The sequence below is a fragment of the Felis catus genome, chromosome B4 (assembly GCF_018350175.1).
Source record: "Felis catus isolate Fca126 chromosome B4, F.catus_Fca126_mat1.0, whole genome shotgun sequence".
NCBI lineage: Eukaryota > Metazoa > Chordata > Mammalia > Carnivora > Felidae > Felis > Felis catus.
In genome coordinates this window covers 82,060,365-82,084,139 of record NC_058374.1, presented here as the reverse complement: position 1 = coordinate 82,084,139, position 23,775 = coordinate 82,060,365, and the positions used below count along the sequence as shown (strand labels likewise).

The window sequence follows — 23,775 nt, the reverse complement described above, 5'->3', positions numbered from 1 at the left end:
AGTATGAAGTCAATGATGAGAAACCATTCGGCAATAACAATGTTCATCATACTGGGTTTGACAAATGACCCACAACTAGAGATTCTGGTTTTTATCTTTCTGTTTATCACATATATGATAAGTGTAATTGGGAATCTGACCATAATTTCTCTCATCTTGGTGGATTCTCATTTAAAAACAGCTATGTATCTTTTTCTTCAAAATTTCTCCTTCTTAGAAATCTCATTCACAACTGCCTGTGTCCCCACATACCTGTACATGATATCAAGTGGGGACAAAACCATCACCATCAAGGCCTGCTTCAGCCAAATCTTTTTTATTGTTCTCTTTGGAGCTACAGAATTTTTCCTCTTGGCTGTGATGTCCTACGACCGCTATGTGGCCATCTGCAAACCCCTGCATTACGTGACCATCATGAACAACAGAGTCTGTTGGAATCTTATCCTGTCTTGTTGGGTGTCTGGCTTATTGATTATCTTTCCACCCCTTGGTTTGAGCCTCCATCTGGAATTCTGTGACTCTGATATTGACCATTTTGTCTGTGATGCTTCTCCGATACTGAAAAATTCATGTTCAGATACATGGTTCATAGAGCAGCTGGTCATAGTCTGTGCTGTGTTGACCTTCATAATGACCCTTGTGTGTATAGTTCTGTCCTACATATACATCATTAGGACAATTCTAAGATTACCTTCTGCCCAGCAAAAGAAAAAAGCCTTTTCCACCTGTTCTTCCCACATGATTGTGGTTTCTGTCACCTATGGCAGCTGCATTTTTATGTATATCAAACCTTCAGCTAAGGATGAAGTGGCCATTAATAAGGCAGTTTCTCTGCTCACTACATCTGTTGCCCCTTTGTTGAACCCCTTCATTTATACTCTGAGAAATACACAAGTAAGGCGGTCTTTCCATGACATCCTTAAAAGACTTGCATTTCTTTCAAAGAAATATTAGATTCACATATTGGGAATTTAAATTGAAACAAAAACAATTTATCATATACTGACATGATATCATATATTACAAACAATCTATTGATTTAGTATATAGATGGTTATTAAGTTATGGGAATTGTGCAATTCTCATAATATTGAGGAACAATAAATAAAATTGGGAAGATAATCTAAGGAAAAATTGTGATAGATGCAGCATTATGTAGATGGATATTTTTCTTCTTTTGTGAAATGTGTATGTCTTCCTAATCTACATTTCAATCAACTCTTTTTAAATGTTATTTATTTATTTATTTATTTATTTATTTATTTATTTATAAATAAAGCATGAGCAGAGAGAGAGGAAGAGAAAATCCCAAGCAGGTTGGAGCAATCGGTGCACAGCCCAATGTGGGGCTTGATTCCGTGAACCATGAGATCAGGACCTGAGCTGAAATCAAGAGTCGGATGCTGGGGCACCTGGGTGGCTCAGTCAGTTAAGCATCCCACTTCAGCTCAGGTCATGATCTCACAGTTTGTGAGTTTGAGCCCTGCATCGGGCTCTGTGCTGACAGCTGAGAGCCTGGAGTCTGCCTCAGATTTTATGTCTCCCTCTCTCTCTGTCCCTCCCCCACTCACACTCTGTCTCTGTCTCTCTGTCTCAAAAATAAATAAACATAAAAAAAAAAGAGTCAGATGCTTAACCAACTGAGCCACCCAGGTGCCTCTTAACTCTTTTTAATCTTGTCATGTATACCTTAACCATTACTCTTGTGTGTTGAATCTATTCCATTCTTGTCACTGCTTTCCCTTCCTTGCAACACTGCCTCTTTCAAAATATTTTCTCTTTTCAAGAGCATAAGAACATTGATTTTTAGGAAACACAAATTCCCTTCACATTCAACTCCACTTTGTTAATGCTGCCTCACAATAAACATGTGGATTTGAACAAAATTGTAATCCTTGTTCAATTGTAATCCTTGTCTCTTGTAATCTGAAGTTATTAAAACATGTGCAAAAAATCATTAACATAAAAATGTAGCCAGATAGTCTTTTATGATAATTGATAGGCTTTGTCTTCTGAGTAATTGGTCCAAAAGCAATTACTGAAGGCAGGTAAAACACATGAATCCTTGACTTGAGGGCATCAGATTGTGGCTGAAACAATGAGGACCAGAGGGGCTGAGATTATGAAAAGGGTAGAATGGTGGAAGGATGAACTAATTGTAAATAGCGCTTTGGCTCTTGAGGGCATTTTTAGATTCATGACTCGGGTGGATTAAAGATACTTGCAAGTTCTTCGTTACTTTCCAGATCAGAAGTTGTAGTTTCTTTCCTCTCCCCTTTCATCTTGACTATCTTTATGACTTGATTTTGACCATGAAAATGTAGTAGAAATGAAGGGGTAGTACTTCAGAAATTAGGTCTTTGGAGATCTGTAGCTCTCATCTTTTTTGGAACAAACGCTTTGGGGAAATCTGTTGTTATGTGAGGAGTTTGAATACCCTGAGATTGTCATGCAGTGAGGAGCGAAATACTTGCAGAGAGGCTACATAGAGAGAAATACCTGATAAGGTCCCATCTCTTTCAGCCATTGTAGCTTTGGTGACATCTAATGAAGAACCCACCTTGGACATCAGCTCTGATGAGTCTTCACATGATTCCAAATCAATTCACCAACGATTACGGCTAAATGAAAGACCCATATGAGAACCACCCAGCTGTTCCTGTCCACTTCTAGAACTGCAAGTGATAAAAAAAAATGTTTTATCCACTAAAACTTAGAGTGATATGTTACACAGCAATAGATTGGAAGAATAAATATTGTTAAAATGTCAGTACCCAAAGCAATCTACATATTCAATGTAATCCCTATCAAAATAACATCAGCATTCTTCACAGAGTTAGAACAAACAATTCTAAAATTTGTATGGAACTAGAAAGACCCGAATAGCCAAAGTAATGTTGAAAATAAAAATCAAAGCTGGAGACATCACAATTCCTGACTTCAAGCTGTATTACAAAGCTGTAATTATCAAGACAGTATGGTATTGGTACAAAAAGAGACACATAGATCAATGCAACAGAATAGAGAATGCAGACACAGACTTACAAATGCTTGCTCAACTAATCTTTGACAAATCAGGAAAGAATATCCAATAAAAGAAAAGACAGACTCTTCAGCAAATGGTGTTGGGAAAACTGGACAGTGACATGCAAAAGAATGAACACGGACCACTTTCTTACCCCATACACCACTTTCTTATACCATACACAAAAATAAAATTAAAATGGATGAAAAACCTAAAGGTAAGTCAGAAAGCCATCAAAACCTTAGAGGAGAAAACAGGCAACAACCTCTATGACCTCAGCCTCAGCAACTTCTTACTAGACATACATCTGGAGGCAAAGAAAACAAAAGCCAAAATGAACAACTGGGACCTCATCAAGATAAAAAGCTTCTGCACAGTGAAGGAAACAATCAGCAAAACTAAAAGGCAACTGGTGGAATGGGAGAAAATATTTGCAAGTGACATATTCTGTAAAGGGTTAGTATCCAAAATGTATAAAGAGCTTATCAAACTCACCATCCAAAAAAGAAATAATCTAGTGACGAAATAAGCAAAAGACACGAAGAGACACTTTCCCAAAGAAGACATCCAGATGGCTAACAGACACATGAAAAGATGCTCACGGTCACTCATCATCAGGGAAATACAAGTCAAAACCACAATGAGATACCACCTCACACCTGTCAGAATGGCTAAAATGAGCACCTCAGATGTTGGTGAGGATGTGGAGAAAGGGGAACCCTTTTGCACTGCTGGTAGAAATGCAAACTGGTACAGCCGCTCTGGAAGACAGTATGGCGTTTTCTCAAAAAATTAAAAATAGAACTACCCTACAATCTAACAATTGCACTATTAGATATTTATCCAGAGGATACAGGTGTGCTATTTTGAAGGGACCCAGGCACCCCAATGTTTATAGGAGCGCTATCGAGAACAGCTAAAGTATGGCAAGAGGCCAAATGTCCATTGAGTGATGAATGGGTAAAGAAGATGTGAGATATATATATATATATATATATATATATATATATATATATTATACACAATAGAATATTATTTGGCATTCAAAAAAGTATGAAGTCTTGCCATTTGCAACAGCGTGGATGGAACTAGAGTGTATTTTGCTAAGTGAAATAAGTCAGAGAGAGATAAATATGATTTCACTCATATATGGAATTTAAGAAACAAAACATGAACATAGGGGAAGTGAAGCAAAAATAATATAAAAACAGAGAGGGAGACAAACCAAAGGGACTTTTAAATACAGAGAACAAACAGACGGTTGCTGGAGGGGTGTTGGTAGTATTTGGGTTGAATGGGTGATGGACATTAAGGATAGCATTTATGATGAGCACTGGGTGTTATATGTAAGTGAAAAATCACTAAGTTCTACTCCTGAAGCCAACACTACACTATATGTTAATCTTGACTTTAAGTTAAAAAAAAAAGAAATAAAAATGCCTGGTTTATTTTATTTATTTTTTTATTAAAATTATTTTTATTTGTTATTTTATTTATTTTAGCCACCAGTATTCTCAGGATAACATTAGAGCAGAGTTAGAGCAAGGAAATAATAGAAACACATGAGAGCTGACCCACCACACTTCAGCATTGGTTCCTCTATCCTCTATTCCTTCATCCCCAGCGGTTATGGACTACAGATACAAATCTAAATATGTAGTATTCTCCCAATGCTTCCCCTTGCAAACAGTTAAAATAAAATTCAAAAGAAAAAAAAAAGAATATTTTTTTAAGATGGCAAGTTAGGTAAGAACACTTCTATAATACTTGGGCCATCTGGCCTAAGGATCTTGTTTGTCATTTCTCTAAATTTATCCAGAAGGTCACAAATCAGGGCCTAAACTTCTATTCCTATACATCACTAGATAGTAGAGCTAAAGCCTATACATATGTAATGAGTTCAGAAGCCAAAATCTCTGAGCTGTCAGCACAGAGCCCGATGTGGGGCTGGAACTCACAAACCATGAGATAGTGACCTGAGCCAGAGTTGGATGCTTAACCAACTGAGCCACCCAAGTAGCCCTATTTAATTTAATTTAGTTTTAATTTTATTTATTTTTTTAAGAGAGAGAGAGAGAGAGAGATAGCGAGCAAGTGGGGGAGGGGCAGAGAGAGAGGGAGACAGAAACCCAAGCAGGCTCCATGCTGTCAGCACAGAGACCTGTGCAGGGCTTGAACCCATGAACTGTGAGATCATGACCTGAGCTGAAGAGTCTGACGCTCAGGTGAATGAGCCACCCAGGTGCCCCCCAAAAGTCTGGTTTCTTAAGGTGTATATTTTCCTTATAGATCCCATTTCAGCATACTTAGAAATATCCAGCCTTCTCTATTATAGGAAATGTATTATTATTTCCTATTATTCCACCCCTCCTCTACCTGTAACTCTTATTATATAGGTTTATTTTGGCATCTGCACTTATCTTTTGTTGTCTAATTACCTAACTACCTATTTTTCTATCTAATATAGTAACTTTATTGTTTTCAGTTATCTATCTAGTCTCTTTATCTTTTTTTTTTTTTTTTTTTTTTTTTTTTGCTTTATGGGAGAACACATCAGATCTGATTTAGCTCACGATTTTTGTTTTTGTTTTATCTCTCCAGGTATTTATCCTCATTGTTTTATTATTTATTTCACTCATTATGTTTTTCAACAGTCTTTTCACCCAGTTTTTAAAATAATGCTTTGTCCTTGATTTTGACAGTATCATTCATATCTTTTTTAGAAATTATACTTACTTTAAATTATTACTGTTTCTGATCCAGTAATTCTTTGCATCATATGTTGTGTGGTGTGTAATTTTGCACCTCGCTGCCAGTGGATATATTCCTAACATGGGTGGTGATTTTGGCTTCTGAACTCATTACATATGTATAGGCTTTAGCTCTACTATCTAGTGATGTATAGGAATAGAAGTTTAGGCCCTGATTCGTGACCTTCTAGATAAATTTAGAGAAATGACAAACAAGATCCTTAGGCCAGATGGCCCAAGTATTATAGAAGTGTTCTTACCTAACTTGCCATCTTAAAAAATACTCTTTTTTTTTTCTTTTGAATTTTATTTTAACTGTTTGCAAGGGGAAGCATTGGGAGAATACTACATATTTAGATTTGTATCTGTAGTCCATAACCGCTGGGGATGAAGGAATAGAGGATAGAGGAACCAATGCTGAAGTGTGGTGGGTCAGCTCTCATGTGTTTCTATTATTTCCTTGCTCTAACTCTGCTCTAATGTCATCCTGAGAATACCGGTAGCTAAAACTGTTTCTTTCGATTCTTGTGTCCAGTGGTGACAGGAGGGATAATGCCCACTAACTTATACATTTAGAAACTGAACATTCCAAAGTTTTAGCTGCAGAATCAATAAATGCATTCCTCTGTTTATCTATAACTTGGATTACATTCCAAGTATGTGCTAGCATAAAGCCAGCTTAATGAACAGTTTCAGAAGTTGTCTTTTTTTTTTTTGACAAGCTCATTTAGAAGGTAATATGTTTCTTTCCAAATTAATTTCTAAATGCTGATATTATGAAGGCTGGGTGAAGTCCTTTTTAAAAATTTTTTTAAAAATCTTTATTTATTTTTGAGAGAGAGAGAGAGAGAGAGAGAGAGAGAGAGAGAGAGAGAGAATGAGCAGGAGAGGGGGCATAGAGAGAGGGAGACACAGAATCCGAAGCAGGCTCCAGGCTCTGAGCTGGTAGCACAGAGCCCGATGTGGGGCTCGAACCCACAAACTGTGAGATCATGACCTGAGCCGAAGTCAGACGCTTAACCGACTGAGCCACCCAGGCGCCCCTGGGTGAAGTCCTTAAAGTGTTCTTCAACTTTGACTCACACCAAGTATCCTCCTTCCTTATCTTGTGTGCTTCTAGGCACATGGAGTTGAGGTAGCTAGGTCCTAATAATCTGTTGCCAAAGGTTCTGATTGGCTTTATCTGAAATGTGGATAAGACCCTCATTGATCTGGCTATCCTAGGGTGCAACTGGACATAAGAGAAATGTAAGCAAGCTGACCTTGGTGCAGAGGGATTACACCTAGAATGGCCAACATTCATATAGTCCCAGTCATATTAAACCAATCGATTTAGCATCTCTTTTACTAATTAAGCCCCACTTTCTTGAGAAGGTATTGTTCACCATTATCATACTGTTAAAATGGGTATCACTTATTAAACATTTTAGTATTGGCTTTTAAAATGTTTTATGCCTATTATATCATTTAGTGTTCAAAACTATCATATACAATAGACGTAACTATTTATCCACATTTTAGAATTTGAGAAAAGTAAGCCTTAGAGAGGTCAAATAACCATCCCAAGGCAACTGTTGTAAAACACAAACCTGGGATTCGAACTAAAGCATGTATTTTTGACCACTATATGGCATTATCTTCCACTTCACCATAGATTTGGGTAGAAGTGTGGATCTGTGGGAGCATAATGATTGAAAGGTGGCTATTTGATAACATTTCTATATCATTTGATAATAGCTCAGTAAATTTGTGTTGGTTCATAACACTTTTGGGAGCTTCTTGGGTGAAATCTGAAGCTGGCCTCTGTACTCAGAAGGCAGGGAGAGGCTGAAGAAAGAAGCAGGCCATTCCAGGTTGGTAGGTGGCAGTTTTAATGAGCAAAGGGAACTTATGTATGAGGCTTGCCTTGGGTGGCAGCAAGGCAGTTGGATCCTCACAGCTGCCCACTGCTTCTTAAAAGTTTATAAATAGGCTTTAACTGGGTTCAGTCACTTATAACATGCAGGTGTTCTCCACACCATGTAACTATCTCAAGGTTGTGTTCTTGGAGCAGTCTCTGGGAGTGGGAAAGGCAAGTGGAGCCCACATTCCAAGGATAGGGGAGGGAGGGAGGAGCCTCCAAGTATGGGTCCAGCTCGCGGGTCAATCTGTGGTCATGTCTTTTTGATGATGTTCCCCAACAATTTGTAATAAATTAAAAGGCATCACCAATCTCTATCTTAGTCACCAAAGAAATCCAGATATTCAAAATAGCAATGGCTTTACATAAAAGATGCTTTATTCAAAATATGATGCGCTCTTCAATATTTTTATGGTTCTGGAAATTTTCTCTCATAACAAGTCCAATGCAGCTTGTTTCTTAAATTCCCAAGAAGCATCATTCCACCGAATAATATTACCACATATAAAGCATGTGAACACATCAGATGATGTTTCACTGGTGCTTCAAACAGTAACCAGCATTCTACAATGCATTAGGATATTACTAAAATATTTGCAAGTACTCAGATTTCCAAAAATGTTCTTAGTTCCTTTGAAGTTTAGGCCCATCACCAATTCATATTCAAATTGTTGTCACCTTGAATCCATGTATAGAGTCCTTGGTAGGGTAGTCTCTATTCCCATTTGGTTGCTAACACTCATAGTTTGGAACATTCTAGATATAAAACCATATTAATACTTTATATTCATTTGCAGTTTATGAAACAGGCATCCCTGGCTTATGTTATAAACAAAAGCAAAAACTTGGGGGAAAGTTAAAAGAATGGAGTCATATCACAGAAGGTGTCCTTTCTGATATCTAATAAAAGTAAACAAAAAGGTGAAAATATAATAGCAAAAAAAAAAAAAAAATCACCAAAACTACCAAAGAGAGAGAATGGGAAATCTCAGTCATTAACTTAAAAAGATGTCCGTGAAGAAAAGCAATAGATCCTGTGTAGAAGTGGAAGACTTTTAACCTTGGCTCTAGAATACTCTTGGAACCATAACTTCTAGAAAATGGATGGGTAAGTTGATAAAAATCTTGAGGGTTTTCATTTCATTTGGAGAAAAGTGGACCAAATGTATATCCTTTTTGTTTTCCTTTATGGAAGGATAAAAGTTGTAATGGCTACAGCGAAAGGTGAATGAAAAGGGGAGGAGAATAAAAATTATTGACACTTTGATGGAAGCATAGTTTCTAGGGCCCCATGATGAAGAAAAATGGCAATCCTAGATTTTGGCCTCTCTTCCTCTAAATTCTTATTTTTCCACTCTTCTAAATAAGCAATATGTTTTGCCTCTTGAATTTCAAGTGATTTCTGGAAAATAGTTAATTCTCTCTAACTGTTCTTTTCGTGGATTCTCATTTATCTTTCTCTAATAGCCCCTACCAAGTTATTTTATTTTATTTTTTGTAAGCTTATTACATAAGTATACAGTTTATATACCTTTCTATCATACTAGGCTGCAGATACCTTGAAATTAGGATATATGCCTTTGATTGAAATGTATTCTGTTTTTAAAGCTTTACAATCTTTTTGACGGTGTCCTTGAATGCTTGCTTCACTTGCTGATTTCTTAGAGTGTAAATGAAGGGGTTTAATAAGGGAGTAATTGAGGTAATGAGCACAGCTATTCCTTTGTTGAAAGCGCCTTCTTCTTTTGCTGATGGATTGATGTACATAAACATGCAGCTGCCATAAGAGAGGGAGATGACAATCATGTGGGAAGAACAAGTGGAAAAAGCCTTTGTCCTTTGCTGGGCAGAAGGGATCCTCAAAATGGTCCTGATAATGTATGTATAAGAACATGTCACCAGCACCAGGGTAACCACCAGAGTCACAACTGCCAAGAAGATGACCATCAGTTCTAGGAGGCTTGTGTCTGAGCAGGCAAGCTCCAGAAGGGGCCCATAGTCACAGTAATAGTGATTCAGAACATTGGAGGCACAGAAATCCACCTGGCTCATCAGGATGATTGGGGGTAAGATAGCTAGGAATCCTCCTAGCCAGGAGCAGAACACGAGTTGTATGCAGACTCTGTTGCTCATGATGGTCAGGTAATGCAGGGGTTTGCAGATGGCAACATAGCGGTCATAGGACATAGAAGCCAAGAGGTAAAACTCTGTTGCCCCAAGGAATATAGCAAAAAAATATTGAATCAAGCATCCAGCAAAACTGATGACTTTATTTCCTGTTGTCACACTGGTCAGAAATCTGGGAATAAAAATGGATGTGAAGGAAATTTCTAAGAAGGAGAAATTCCGGAGGAAGAAATACATGGGGGTCTGGAGGTGAGGGTGTACCCGAGTGAGAATGATGATAGTCAGATTTCCTAGGACACTTAACATGTAGGTGAAGAGCAGAAAGATGAATATCACAATTTGGACCTCAGGTTGATTTGTGAAGCCCAACAGAATGAAATCAGTAAACGTCCTATTTTTCATTGTTGACCCTTTGGAGATCTGAAGGAAAAAGGTGACTGATGAAAAATGAGCTTTCTCAGGGTAGGAGAGACAAAGCTGATAGTAATGAATCATGTCATATATTACTCTCTATTCAGTTGTCCCAAAGCAGTATCACATTGCAGTGGCCTTGGCTCCATGGAAGCCCAATATCTTCTATGTGAATGACCTTAATCCTAAAGGCTTTTTAATTCCCCAGTTGATATGTTTTTGGACACTTAACAGAATCTGTTACAGAATAATTACTCATTTTTTCCCCCAGGAGAATATATTTTGAACCTGTCCTTTAATCCCCAAGTGTTTATAAAATCTCCATATTTAAGTCACTTTCCTCTGACTCCATTAGTTTTTCATACTTCTGTACTCTTGGTGGAAGTTTTTCTATCAGATTCTGTTTTTTTGTGATTCCCTTTCTCCTTGTGCTCTTTCCCCTTCCCTGTACCGTTTGGCACTTCTCTGGCTATCTTCCATAGATCCTTATCTCCATAATTGTCCAAATCTCTGACTTCCTTGTTTCAGCAACCAATAGGAAATTCCCCACATGGATATGGTTGAAGGTTTTGATGTATAAGTGATTTATTCTGCACCCCTATTTCTTTTGAAGCATAAATTTGTAATAGACCTTTAAGACTTATGATCTTTGGTTCAGTATATCTCATATTGTGAGCATATTTTGGTACATGAACAAGGCTATGGTGTCAATAAATCGTATTTATTAGCATTTCTTCTATGTTTCTCTGCCATGTATATTTGGAATATATCTCTGAGAATAGAGATCTTGAGATACCCACAGGAAGCATCTCAGTGTGGATTTTGCTCAAAGTCTTAAAGATTTCTTAGTGGCAAACTAAGGATGACAGTTTCTCTCTTCCTGGCATAGAAACAAGGAAGAGGGACTTTTTTGTTTCTCACAATGAGTCCTTTGTAGATAAATTGGTAACCCCCAAGGAAGGAAACTTTGGCAGTGGTATCCTGCATACATTTTTAGATTTTTCTGAGTCAGAAGCAAAGACAATGTAAAAGGCCCTTCTAATTCACATGCATACGGGTAAGAAAAAAATCATATCCTCACAATCATTCTTATCAATCTCCCCATAATTCCATATGCTGTTGGAGGCACTAGGCACTATTAAACATTGACCTGGATTCCCCTACAGCCCACCCTTCCCTGTTTGTACTAACCTCTGGTCTGTGGCAAGTACTGCATTTTCATCCAGATTTTCGTGACTGATTGACCTCATGATCCACATTTATAGAATAATAACATCAGTGACTTTAAAAACATACAGTGCTCATACCCTTGACAATCTAAATGACTGTAGTGGGACGTTTATTTTGTTGATCCTAAGAGGTAAGTCAAGGGTGAAATGTGCCCTGTGAGTCTTGAGTAGTATAAATTTTAACATGCTGTCTATTGGCTTCCTGTCAACATTCTCCCCTTCACTCTCTCTTTTTGTTGCAGGAGTCACTGGCCATAGGTGGCTATTTCTTTATTTTAAGAAATTGAATAATAATTGACCTACAATATTCATTATTTTCAGGTGTGCAACATAGTGATTTGATAATTTTTTAATGTATTATGAAATGATCACCAAAATAGCCTAGTTACTGTCTGCCACCATGAAAGTTCTTACAACATTATTATCACCTATGCTGTACATTACATCCCTGTGATTTATTATTGGAAGTCTGTCCCACTTAATACCCTTTACCTTTCTTACCTTCCTCCCCCTATCCTCTCCCCACTCTGGTAATCTACAGTTTCTTTTGTAGATCTATAAGTCTGTTTCTGTTTGTTGTTTTTGGTTTTGTTTCTTAGATTCCACATGTAAGCATTCCACTTTTCTCTTAACGAAAATACCCAAGTCTGTGGGGCTTAACTTAGGAAGCATATTACCTTCCATTCTATTAATGCAAACCAGAATCAAATGATACTTCCTGAGAGATACAGTCCTTCACATGTATAATAAAAGAAAAACAAATAAATGAATAACCCCCTACTACAGCAATGATAGAATTAGAAAAGTGGACTTTGATAGATGGAAAATTCCTTAATATTTCTTTTCTAAGAGAGATGATTTTGAAGTTCCTATAAGGCAGGATGTGGGCTTCTTTGCAGTTTCTGTGTTAGGCAGAATGATGCAGGTTTTATCTGCTCTTTTCAGAACAGGCACATGGGGATCAATTCCCTGAAGAAGTTAAACATGCCCTATGGACTTCAGTTCAAAAGCTTCAAATGAACTGCAATTGTTGACACTTTTGAGAACAAGTTGTAAACATATGGCTGAGGAGAGAAGGTCCAGAGAGACCACGATAAGGGTTCCATGAGAGAATCTGCCACAGACATGAGGTTTGTGAAGCTGAGAGCCATGGAGTGAGACCCCTGAGGATTGGTGTGCCTGGCTTACTCATCACTTCTATTATTTCTCCCTTTAATAACCCAATTTGGCCAGTGGTCAAATGTGATATAAATGAATTCATTTCGCAGTGAATTACCATAACCTTAATGCCATCATAGTTTTCATTAAGATCTGCATTACTAATTTTACTAAAATTAATAGGAATCAGCAACTGGAAAATATTTTGTTGTTATAGATTTGGCTCATATGTTGTAGTCTATGAATAGCTCTTTACTTTTAAAGGAATGATACATTTTCACTCACCCCACCATGAGACATTTGCCAATGTTCGTTCATTCCTTTACACATCTTAACTACATCCAACTTATTCCAAGAACACAGGTATGGCGTTAGGTTGATAACATTATGTCTTTCTGCAAGGAAATTCAAGCTCCAGTCAGGGTTGGACCATTGCATCCTATAAAATTCAAGGCCTGCTTACTTAAGTAAAATTTCTGGACATTACTTGTCAGCTCAGGGATGATCCATACCTGATGCAGTAAGGAACCAACTTCTCACTGACATCGGCACTTACTACTTTATTATTATTTTTTTTTATTAAAAAAAATTTTTTTTTCAACGTTTATTTATTTTTGGGACAGAGAGAGACAGAGCATGAACGGGGGAAGGGCAGAGAGAGAGGGAGACACAGAATCGGAAACAGGCTCCAGGCTCTGAGCCATCAACCCAGAGCCTGACGCGGGGCTCCAACTCCCGGACCGCGAGATCGTGACCTGGCCAAAGTCAGACGCTTAACCGACTGCGCCACCCCGGCGCCCCGGCACTTACTGCTTTAAAGTAGACTCAACATTAACTGTGTTTATTTGGGTTTCAGAAACAACATCTTTTACATTTACATTTTTAATTTAGATTCATTATACTGTTACTCACAAATTGGCTTACTTTGTTTTTTTGAAAAATATATATTTTTAATTTATTTATTTTTGAGAGAGAGACAGAGTGCAAGTGTGTGTGTGTGGGGGGGGGGGGACAAAGAAGGGGGGGAGACACAGAATTTGAAACAGGCTTCAGGCTCCAAGCTGTCAGCACAGAGCCTGGCGTGAGGCTTGAACTCATGAACTGTATGATCATGACCTGAGCTGAAGTTGGCCACTTAACCAACTGAGCCACCCAGATGCCCCTAAATTGGCTTACTTTGAATGGGCTATCCAATGACAAAAGGCTCTAGAATCTGTCTAAATTGCAATAAATCAGGGGCATCTGGGTGGTTCAGTTGGTTAAGTGTCTGTCTTCAGCTCAGATCATGATCTCATGGTTCATGGGTTCGAGCCTCACATCAGGCTCTATGGTAACAGCTCAGTGCCTGGAGCCTGCTTCAGATTCTGTGTCTCCCTCTCTCTCTGTCCCTCCCCTGCTTGTGCTCTGTCTCAAAAATCAATAAACATAAAAAAAATTAAATTGCAATACATTAGGCACTCTAATTTGTGTCCCCCCCAAAAGCTCCTTCATTGTAGAGGCTTCAACAACCTCCTCACATTCCTTCTGGGGTTTTGGGATCAGCTATGGTGGCCATAAGTTGTTCATGGACTTTTGGCAAGAGACTATTTTCCTCGGCTGAATCCTACACACCATTGGGATGGCAACTGTTGGCTGCATTGTGTGCTCTTCTTGAGATAAATGCTTTCACATGTCCTGAGCTTGTGACTCTCTGGACCCAGTTGCCCATTGTGCCTGTGGTCATTGAGTCAGCACTCCACAAACTTGGCATAGATGCCTCATTATTAAAAGGAAAATGCTACTTATGGAGCCAACCTGGGCCCTCTGGCATATCCCACCTGTAAGAGGAAGTGGTTTCCACATTATCAGTCCTTTGCTAGATGCAACAGTGCCTGAAGAGGTCACCCTTTTCTCCTATCCATTGGCTACCTAACAACCTCATTGGGATTAATTTAGTGAGTAGGAAAGGGAGTTTGTATTCTTTACAGATGTTAGAACCACTGTCATGCATGGTAGAACCTACTGAAGAGCTACTGCATTCCATTCCCTAACTGGGACATCCCTAATCACGGATGGGACCTGTGGGTCAGCACAGTTATGTTAGCGTTAGACAATGTCCTGGCCAACACTTGGCCCCTTCCTCACATTTTTATAGACTTTAGGGCCATTGCCAATGATATGGTCATCTGGTTTGACTAATGGCAGCAATAATAATTCCTTATCTGAGGTGTTTCCCCCTATCTTACAAGTAAAGAACTTTAGGGATTTTTTGCCTCATAGATCATCAAAATGCAAATCAAGGCCACACATATTCTCCACATACTATAATTATTTTTCAGGGACTCATTATAATACACAGGTAGATAAATTGGTTTTGATTTCTGAGACACATATTGGCACAGCCTCAGATCTGATGCCACTAACTCTGGACTGGTAGGCTTATGAAATATCAGGCCATGGAGAAGCTAATGCCTTGAAGTCCTGAGAAGAATGAAAGGGACTTCCCCTCTCCTCTGCCATGGGTAACGTAGTGACTAATGTACCTTATATGGGAAAATGTGCCACTGTCTATATAATTGATGAGGCTTAATTCCCTGGGGACTATCCATTAACCAATGGCAAATAGATTTTATGGGGTCACTGACCCTCTGCAGAAGATACTTACTATTCTCTGACCGTGGTGGTACACTTATAAGGGAATATTACTCATCTATCCTTATAGACATGTTACCATTGAAGCCACAACACAAGGTACCAACAAGACACTTCTTATTCTCTTCAGACTTCCAGGCATTATTGATAGTAACCAAGGCACACACTTCAGTTCTCAGAATTCACTGTGTTGGGCTCTTGAAAAGGCATTCAGTAAAACTACCCACCCCCTTCACTCTACCCCCGTGCCAGCCTCAGGCTAAAGGCTCTAAGTGCAAGGAAGCTTACTTAAAGAAACCTTGCTAAAATTACATGATTAATACATGGTTTTCCAAATGACTGTCACTGCCATCAGCAACTGTATTTATGCTCAACTTCTGGCAGTAAAGACCCCTTACTTTGTCCTGATCATTGGGCTTACTGGCACCTTATAAATAGAAACCTTCCTGTACAAGACGTTTCTGTCAAAATAGTCACTCCTGTTAGGTCTTTGGTTTCATTGTTATATACCCCAGTCATATCCCATTCTCAGGCCTTCCTCCTAGCATCACCTGTATTCTGTGTACCTTTTATGCCAATGTTTTATTTTGGGCAACAGAACTTCCCTCAGTCTTAACACCAACATGGTCTTTTCCTGCTAATTGTGCTTACTTTGCTTACAATCCTGGGAGTCACAGGCATTGCCTTAGGCACACATAACACCACCGCACAAGCTTATGTTGTTAATGCCCACCAGGAAGTATCAAAGATGCTTTATAAACACATGCAACAGCATTGTACCACATTGTATGAATTTATTGTAAAACTTATTTATCCATTTTTGGAGCACCTGGGTGACTCAGTCGGTTAAACATCCGACTCTTGATTTGGGCTCAGGTCATGATCTCACGTTTCATGAGATCAAGGCCTGCAGCAGGCTCTGTGCTGACAGCGCCGACCCTGCTTGGGATTCTATCTCTGTTCCTCTCTCACTTGTGCTGTTTGTGTCTCAAAAATAAATGAATAAACATAAAAAAACCCACCTTATTTATCCATTTTACTGCTGATAGAAATTTAGGTTGTTTCTGTTTCAGGGAAATTTTGAACAAGTTGCAATGAGCATTTTTGTACATGCATGCTACAGCGTTTTTAGAGAGGTTTGTTCAGGAAACATATCCAGGTTATTTGGTAGTGCATTTAAAATATTCAAATGTATTACTAATTTCTGGTTATACTTTTGATATTGATTTCTGGCTTAATTACACTGTGGGCAGAGAACAAATCCATATTTCCAATCTTTTGAAATTTATTGAGATTTGTATTTTGATCCTTTCATTATAAAAATGTACTGTTTGTTCTTTTGTTGTTTGTTCTTGAAAAGAAAGTGGATTCTGGATTTGTTGGGTACAATATACTTTCCATATTTTTATTAAGTCAAGATTTTAATCTTGTGCCTTAAATCTGTATATTCTTTGTCATGTCCTACTATTGATTTTATGGCTAAAAAATCCCCCCATAATTATAGATTTAACCATTTTTTCATTACATGTCTACCAATTTTTATTCTGTTAGTTTTGAGGGCTAGTTGTTAGGGGCACAAAAAGTTATCGAAGTCTATAGTTAGTTATTATCTTTACCCTCCTCCAAGTCAGCAAAAGGAATGTAGGGCTTTATCTCCATTTCATATATCTTAATTAGTGTGACATTTTTGTTTTATATTTTTATGTTCTATGTATTGTTAAAACCCCATAGTATATGACTGTTACTGATTTTTCAGATGTTCACTTAGATTTACCTATATATTTACCAGTTTAATTGTTATCCATTCTTTCTTTCATGTTATTTCTTCCATTTTCACCCTAATATAGAGAGATACCTCAGAGAAATCTGGTGTACCCTTTACTAGTTTCCCAAGATAGTAACATCTTGCAAAACTATAGTATAGCCAGGATATTGCCATTATAATCCATTGACCTTTTATAATTTATTATAGTCTGGTTCTTCTCACGGCTAATTTTTTAGTTTTTTACATGTGAAAATCTCTTTAATCTTTTGTTTTTAAAATAAATCTTCTTTTTAAATTTAGCATGCAGAAGAAAAATACACAAAAAAGAAGTGCCACGATGGAGTAAATATCACATCTAAATAACTAGCACCCAGAAATTCAATTGTGATGTGTCTTGGTGTGCACTGCTTTAGCTTTGTTCTGTTTTAAATCTGCTTGACTACTTGAATCTGCAGGTTTATGTGTTTTTCCAAATTTGGGAAGTTTTCAATAATTTTTTCTTAGAATCGTTTCTCAGCTCTACTCTCTTATTTCCTTCTGGGATTCCAATTTAGCAATGTTAACTCTTTTCCAATTGTCCCATGGATGCCTGAAGCTTTTTTTATTTTTAAAAATTGTATTTACTCTCTGTTGTTCCAATTGGGTAAATGCTACTGATCTGTCTTCAAGTTCACTGATCTGTCTTCAGTCATCTATATTAATGAGGTCATCCAGTGAATGTTCAAAATTTGTTATTGTATTTCTAAGTTCTGTATTTCCATTTAGTTCATTTTATAACTTTAATTTCTTTGTGAGATATCTATGTTTTCATTTTTTAAAAGAGAATCCACAGCTGCATTGAAGCATTTTTATGATGGCTTCCTTAAAATTCATGTTAGATAATCCCCATATTTGATTCATCCCAGTGTTGGCATTGTTGATTATCTTTCTTCATTCAAGTTGTGGTATTTTTGGTTCTTTGTGTTATGAGCAATTTTGGATTGTATTTTTGATATTTTTGATACTTTATTACAATATTCAGAATCCTATGTAATATATATTTTTTAGCAGCAAGTCTCTGTTGAGGTGAAGCACAAGACCAGGTGAGTGTGTATGTTTGGTCTCTGGCTCAGCCCTGCCAACACCATCCTGAAAAAAGTGGAACTTTCTACTCATGTTGCCTCATGCAGATGGGTGGGGTGGAAGTTCAGCTTCCTTCTCAGCCTTGGTGACACCTTCACACTGAGAGTAGGGCATTGATTCATACTGTCTTTTTGTCAGTGGGAGTATATACTTAAACCAGGCCCTGCTACCATCAGGGAGAGGCAAGCACAGATCTGAATCACACTACTGTTGCTGCAGGGTCGGGCTTCCCAGTTTCATGCTCATCTTTGCTGGTCAGGGGAAGTCTGGCCAGAGGGGCCAACTAGTCCATCTTATACCACTTCATCCCACATCATTGATGGTAGGTAGAGGTGGAGGGTCAGCTCCCCACTGGGCCTTGCTCACACAGAGAAAGGGGCAGTGGAGTATCCTCTACCTCTACCTCACACAACATAATTCTGTCTTGTTAATGACACAACATCATTCTGTCTTGTTAATGCCAGATGGGAGTGGAGGCTCAGCTCCACACTGGCCCTGCTTACACTGTAGGGGACAGGAGTGTTGAATAGACCAGGTTTGCACTGAGTCATTCGGTCTTACTGCCCTTAGGTGGGTGTGGAGTTTCAGTTCCCAATTAGACCTCAATGACCGCAAGGATGGAAGAAAGTAGAGTGTAGCCTCAAATAACACCACCTCCAGGTGGGAGTGGAGGCTGGCTCACCACCTACCTGATGATACTACTCTGCAGAAGGATTGGAAGCATTGCCTATTTCCATGGGATGAGAATGAAAGATTAGCTTCCCACTCAGCCCACTGACAGCATCCTGCCTGGGAAATCAGAGTGAGCTGCTTTCATTGTGTAGGGGATGGACCACCTGCTCCTCTCTTGGCTCTGATGACAGTAGGTGATGGAGGAATTAGAGAGCCACCTGCGACAGTCAGCTATCTTCTCAGGCCTGGCATCATTGCTAGGTAGAGGAAATCATTGCGATACCATTTATGCAGGGTGGGAACGTGGAGTTGAAGATCAGCTCCCTGTCTGGTTCCTCTGAAGCTGCAGAGGTTGAAGTGTGTTTTTGTTTGGCTGGAGTAGGGCAGCTATTCCCCAAGGGTTCTCCGTTGTTAGGCCACCTTTTTCCTGGTCCTTTGGTTAGGAGAAACAGCCTTTTTGAGGAATTTTTATATTTTTATGCCTGTTGGTGGTTCTAGATTGAAAGCTTCTGAATTTCCCTGTGTGGGATATACAAGAGGTGACAGAAAACCCAGAGGTCTCACTGTCGTGTTGTTCTTCAATTCTTGAGGTCCCTAGGTAGTCTTCCTTCTTTCACGTTTCACAGTCTTCTTATGCTTGCTTGTTGTGTTCTCTGAAGGTTTTTTTAGTTGTAAGATCTGTGAAGAATGCTTCTACTCCATCTTTGCTGGAACTAGAAGTAATCTTTAGTTTTTTTCTTAATGTGTATTTATTTTTGAGAGAGAGAGAGAGAGAGAGAGAGCCAGCAGGGGAGGGGCAGAGAGAGAGGGAGACACCGAATCGAAGCAGGCTCCAAGCTCTGAGCTGTCAGCACAGAGCTCGATGCGGGGCTCAAACTCATGAGCAGAGAGATCATGACCTGAGCCAAAGTCAGTCATTTAACCAACTGAGCCACCCAGGCACCCCAATCTTTAGGTTTTAAGGATACTTCATGCAGTATAGATTCTAAGGTGACAATTTATTTATTTATTTTTGTGTATGTATGTATGCATGTATGTATTTATTTATTTACCTATATTGAGGTATAATTGACATACAAAAATGCTATATGTATGTAATCATCTTGATGAGTCTGAAGTATACACTCGTGAAAATGTCATGATAAACAATGCCATAAACTTTACTATCATCTCTAAAAGTACCCTTTTTCCCTGTTTTTTTTTCCTTCCTGTGTGCTGAGAATATTTAACATAAGATCTGTCTTAACAAATTTTTCAGTACTATTAACTAGAGGTATTGTACTCTATAGTAGATCTCTAGGACTTATTCATCTTCCATACCTGAAACCATGTACCCTTTGATGAATACTCCCCCAATTCTCCCTCTCCTAGCCCCTGCCAACTAGCATTCTACTCTCTGTGTCTATGAATTCAGTGTCTTCAGATTCCACATATAAGTGAGATCAAACAGTATTTGTTTTTCTCTGTGTGACTTATCATATATTTATATAAATACACTTATCAATACCAAAATCAATCATCATTTATTACAGCATTACTTCATTGTAACTGCATAAGCACATTATTTTCAGGAGGAATTAGCATTTTCCAGCTTAAAGAACTATTCTCTTTCATATCCAGTTTAGAAAGGTAAATATTAACATCCACAAAAACTCTTGTTGGAAGCTTGCCAAGGCACAATGCTAGAAAATTCCTAAATTTTCTAATCATACCAAACATATCTGTCCTAGAAAAATTTGCTGAACACATTTCTTGGCTCTACGGTGCATAAATATGGTCTCTGATACTCAGCTCAAGTTGATCTTTCCATAAGTTGCTGTACCAAATGTTGAAGTGGTTTAATTTCCATCTGAACTTTTTTTTCTGCCAGAAATACATCGTTTATTAATGCTTATAATCTGGGCCTTCAGGCTTTTTTTTTCTTTCATTTTTATTCCTTGGCTTTTAAAATAAACTTTTATCTGTCTAGTAAATTTAATTATGACATATAGAAGAAAAATGCTGAAAATGTAGTTAATTATTGCAAAGTGGACTTGTCTGTGTAATCACCACCTAGATAAAGAAACAGAACTTACTAACATCCTGAAAGTTTCCTCTTTACCTAAACAAAACACTCTCCCTCTTTTCCCCAAAGTTAACCCATATCCTGACTTCTAACACCATTGATTAATCTTGCCCGTTTTAAGCATTTTACAAATGGATATCTTATGATATGCATTCTTTCATGTTTGGTTTCGTTCACTCAGCATTGTATTTGTGAGATTTATGCATGTTTTTGCATGTGGCAGTAAGGTGTTTATTTTCATTGCTATAGAGTACTCCATTGTATGGATATACTTCATCCATATGTGTATTAACCATTTGGATATCCTCTTTTGTGAAGAGCTGTTCAAATGTGTGCCTGTTGTGTTAAAGTCATCTGTCTTACTGATTTGTAAGCATTTGAAATATATTGTCTATGCGACCTTTGTAAGTTGTATATTTTGCCTATATTTTCTCACTCTCTGCATTGCTTTTTTACTCTCTAGTGTTTCTTGACAAATGAACTTCATCAGGTTATAAACTGATGTAATGGTAAAGTAGTCCAACTTACTAGACTTTTCTTTTTATAATTAGTGCTTTTTGCTTTCAACTTAAAAAATATTCTTTATCCCAAGATCATGGAGATATTCTTCTAGTTCTCACCTAGAAGCTTTCCTATTTTTTTTCACATTTTTTACATTCAAGGTTATTTATTAAGGAGACTGCATGGTAGAGTTGTAGTTAGTTAATTACCACACTCTGTTTTCCAGAGATATAGTCATCCATATCAAAGCAGCAGGTGAGTATGTACTTGACAAGAAGCATATCTTAGAAGGAAATAAATCTGTGTATACAACTTCAGAAATTATTTCTTTTCTAAAAAGTTTTATTGAAGTATAATTGGTATATAAATGCACATATTTAATGTGTACAATTTGGTGTGTTTGGACTTAGGCATATCCCCATGAAACTAATACCACAATCAAGGTAAAAAACATATACATCATTTCCAAAAGTTTCCTTATATCCCTTTGGTTTTTTGAAAAATGTGTTAAGTGCTCATTTAACAGATCTACCCACTTAACAAATTTTTAAGTGCATAATACAGTATTGTTAACTATAGGCATTACATTGTATAGATCTCTAGAGCTTATTCATTTGCATAAATTAAAATTCATACCCATTGAAGAACAACTCCCATTTCTCCACCCCCTAAACTCTGATATGCACCTTCAGTTCTCTACTTCTATGAGTTTGATTATTTGAGATACCTCACAAAAGTGAGATTACACAGTATTTGTCCTTCTATGACTGGCTTATTTCACTTAGGTAATATCCTCCAAGTTCATCCACGTTGTTCCATTTGGCAGGATTTCCTTATTTTTAAAGGCTAACTAGTATATTATTGTATGTATATAACACATTTTCTTTAACTATTCATCATTAATGGACATTCAGGCTTTTTCGTATCTTGCCTATGGTGAATAAGGCTGTAATGAACATGGAAGTGCAGAGATCTTGTTTCTAATGCTTTGGATAAATAGCCAGAAGTGGGATTTCTAAGTTATATGGTAATTCTATTTTTAATGTTTTGAGGAACCTCAAAAAATACTATTCTTTATAGTATAGTGGCTGCACCAATTTACCTTCCCACCAACAGTGTACAAGAGTTCCAATTTCTCCACATTCTTACCAACACTTTTGTTCTTTTTCATAATAGTCATCCTACCAAGTGTGAGCTGATATCTCATTGTGATTTTTAAATTTTTTTTTTTAACGTTTATTTATTTTTGGGACAGAGAGAGACAGAGCATGAACAGGGGAGGGGCAGAGAGAGAGGGAGACACAGAATCAGAAACAGGCTCCAGGCTCCGAGCCATCAGCCCAGAGCCCGACGCGGGGCTCGAACTCACTGACCGCGAGATCGTGACCTGGCTGAAGTCGGACGCTTAACCGACTGCGCCACCCCGGCGCCCCTCATTGTGATTTTGATTTGCATTTCCTTGATTATTGGTGATGTTGTAACACCTTTTCTTGATTATTTCTGTTATTTTCCTTGATTATTGGCAATGTTGTAACACCTTATCTTATACCTGTTGGCTATTGGTATGTCTTCTTTGGAGGTATGTATGTTTAGTCCCTTTGCTCACTTTTGAAAAGATTTATTATTATTATTATTATTATTATTATTATTATTATTTAAACTCTATGTCCAATATGGGGCTTGAACTCATGACCCTGAGATCAGGAGTCACATGTTCCATCTGTGAATGTGTTTTTTGGAAGAGATTAACAATTAAATTGGTAGACTTTGAGTAAAGCAAATTATCTTTCATAATGTGGGTGAATTTCATCCAGCCAGTTGAAGGCCTTCATAGAACAAAGGCTGACCTCCCTGAGCAAGAAGGAATTCTACTAGCAGACTGCCTTTGGACTTGAATTGCAACTCTACCCTTAGTCTCTGGCTTGCTGGCCAACCTTCAGATTTTGGACTTACCATACCTCCACAATTGCATGAGACAATTACTTAAAATAAATGCCTATTTATACACATCCTATTGTTTCTGTTTTCTGGAGAACCTAATACACATGATATGGAAAACAGTCCCTGGTATGACACCCAATAATTTCCACCTCCTGGTGGAGGTGGAATTCCCTCCCTTTGAGTACAGATAGAATCATTTACTTGATTCTAACCAATAGAATGTGAAAAATATAGTGGGACTGTAACTTCTTTGATTTGGTTGTGTTATATGACAATGGTAATGTGATGCCACTCCCATGATTATGTTCCATCATATAAGACTCCATCTTAGCAGGCTGAAGCAAAATTCTTTTCCTGCTGGCCTTTAAGAAGCAAGTTGTTATGACGTGAACTGCTTATGGAGTGGGTCACATGGCAGGGAACTGCAGGTAGTCTCCAGGGGCTGAGAGCCTCAGTCAGTAGCAGCAAGGAACTGAAT

The 23,775-nt window shown here is 38.0% G+C and overlaps 2 protein-coding genes across 2 annotated transcripts; one reads left to right on the top strand and one right to left on the bottom strand.

Annotated features, from left to right (window-relative positions):
• LOC101083349 (olfactory receptor 6C2-like) lies at nucleotides 1-954 on the top strand. Its single transcript, XM_003988902.3, has one exon. The coding sequence runs from the start codon at nucleotides 4-6 to the stop codon at nucleotides 952-954; it is 951 nt and encodes a 316-aa protein (XP_003988951.3). The 5' UTR covers nucleotides 1-3.
• Nucleotides 955-9,277: 8,323 nt separating this feature from the next.
• On the bottom strand, nucleotides 9,278-10,214 carry LOC101088501 (olfactory receptor 6C4). Its single transcript, XM_011284046.2, has one exon. It carries the CDS (start codon nucleotides 10,202-10,204, stop codon nucleotides 9,278-9,280), a length of 927 nt encoding a protein of 308 aa, XP_011282348.1. The 5' UTR covers nucleotides 10,205-10,214.
• Between the last annotated feature and the right edge of the window lie 13,561 nt (nucleotides 10,215-23,775).

What these genes read in the sequence shown, in the direction of transcription:
- LOC101083349 (XM_003988902.3), top strand. Translation starts at nt 4, where the DNA reads ATGAAGTCAATGATGAGAAACCATTCGGCAATAACAATGTTCATCATA.
- LOC101088501 (XM_011284046.2), bottom strand. Translation starts at nt 10,204, where the DNA reads ATGAAAAATAGGACGTTTACTGATTTCATTCTGTTGGGCTTCACAAAT.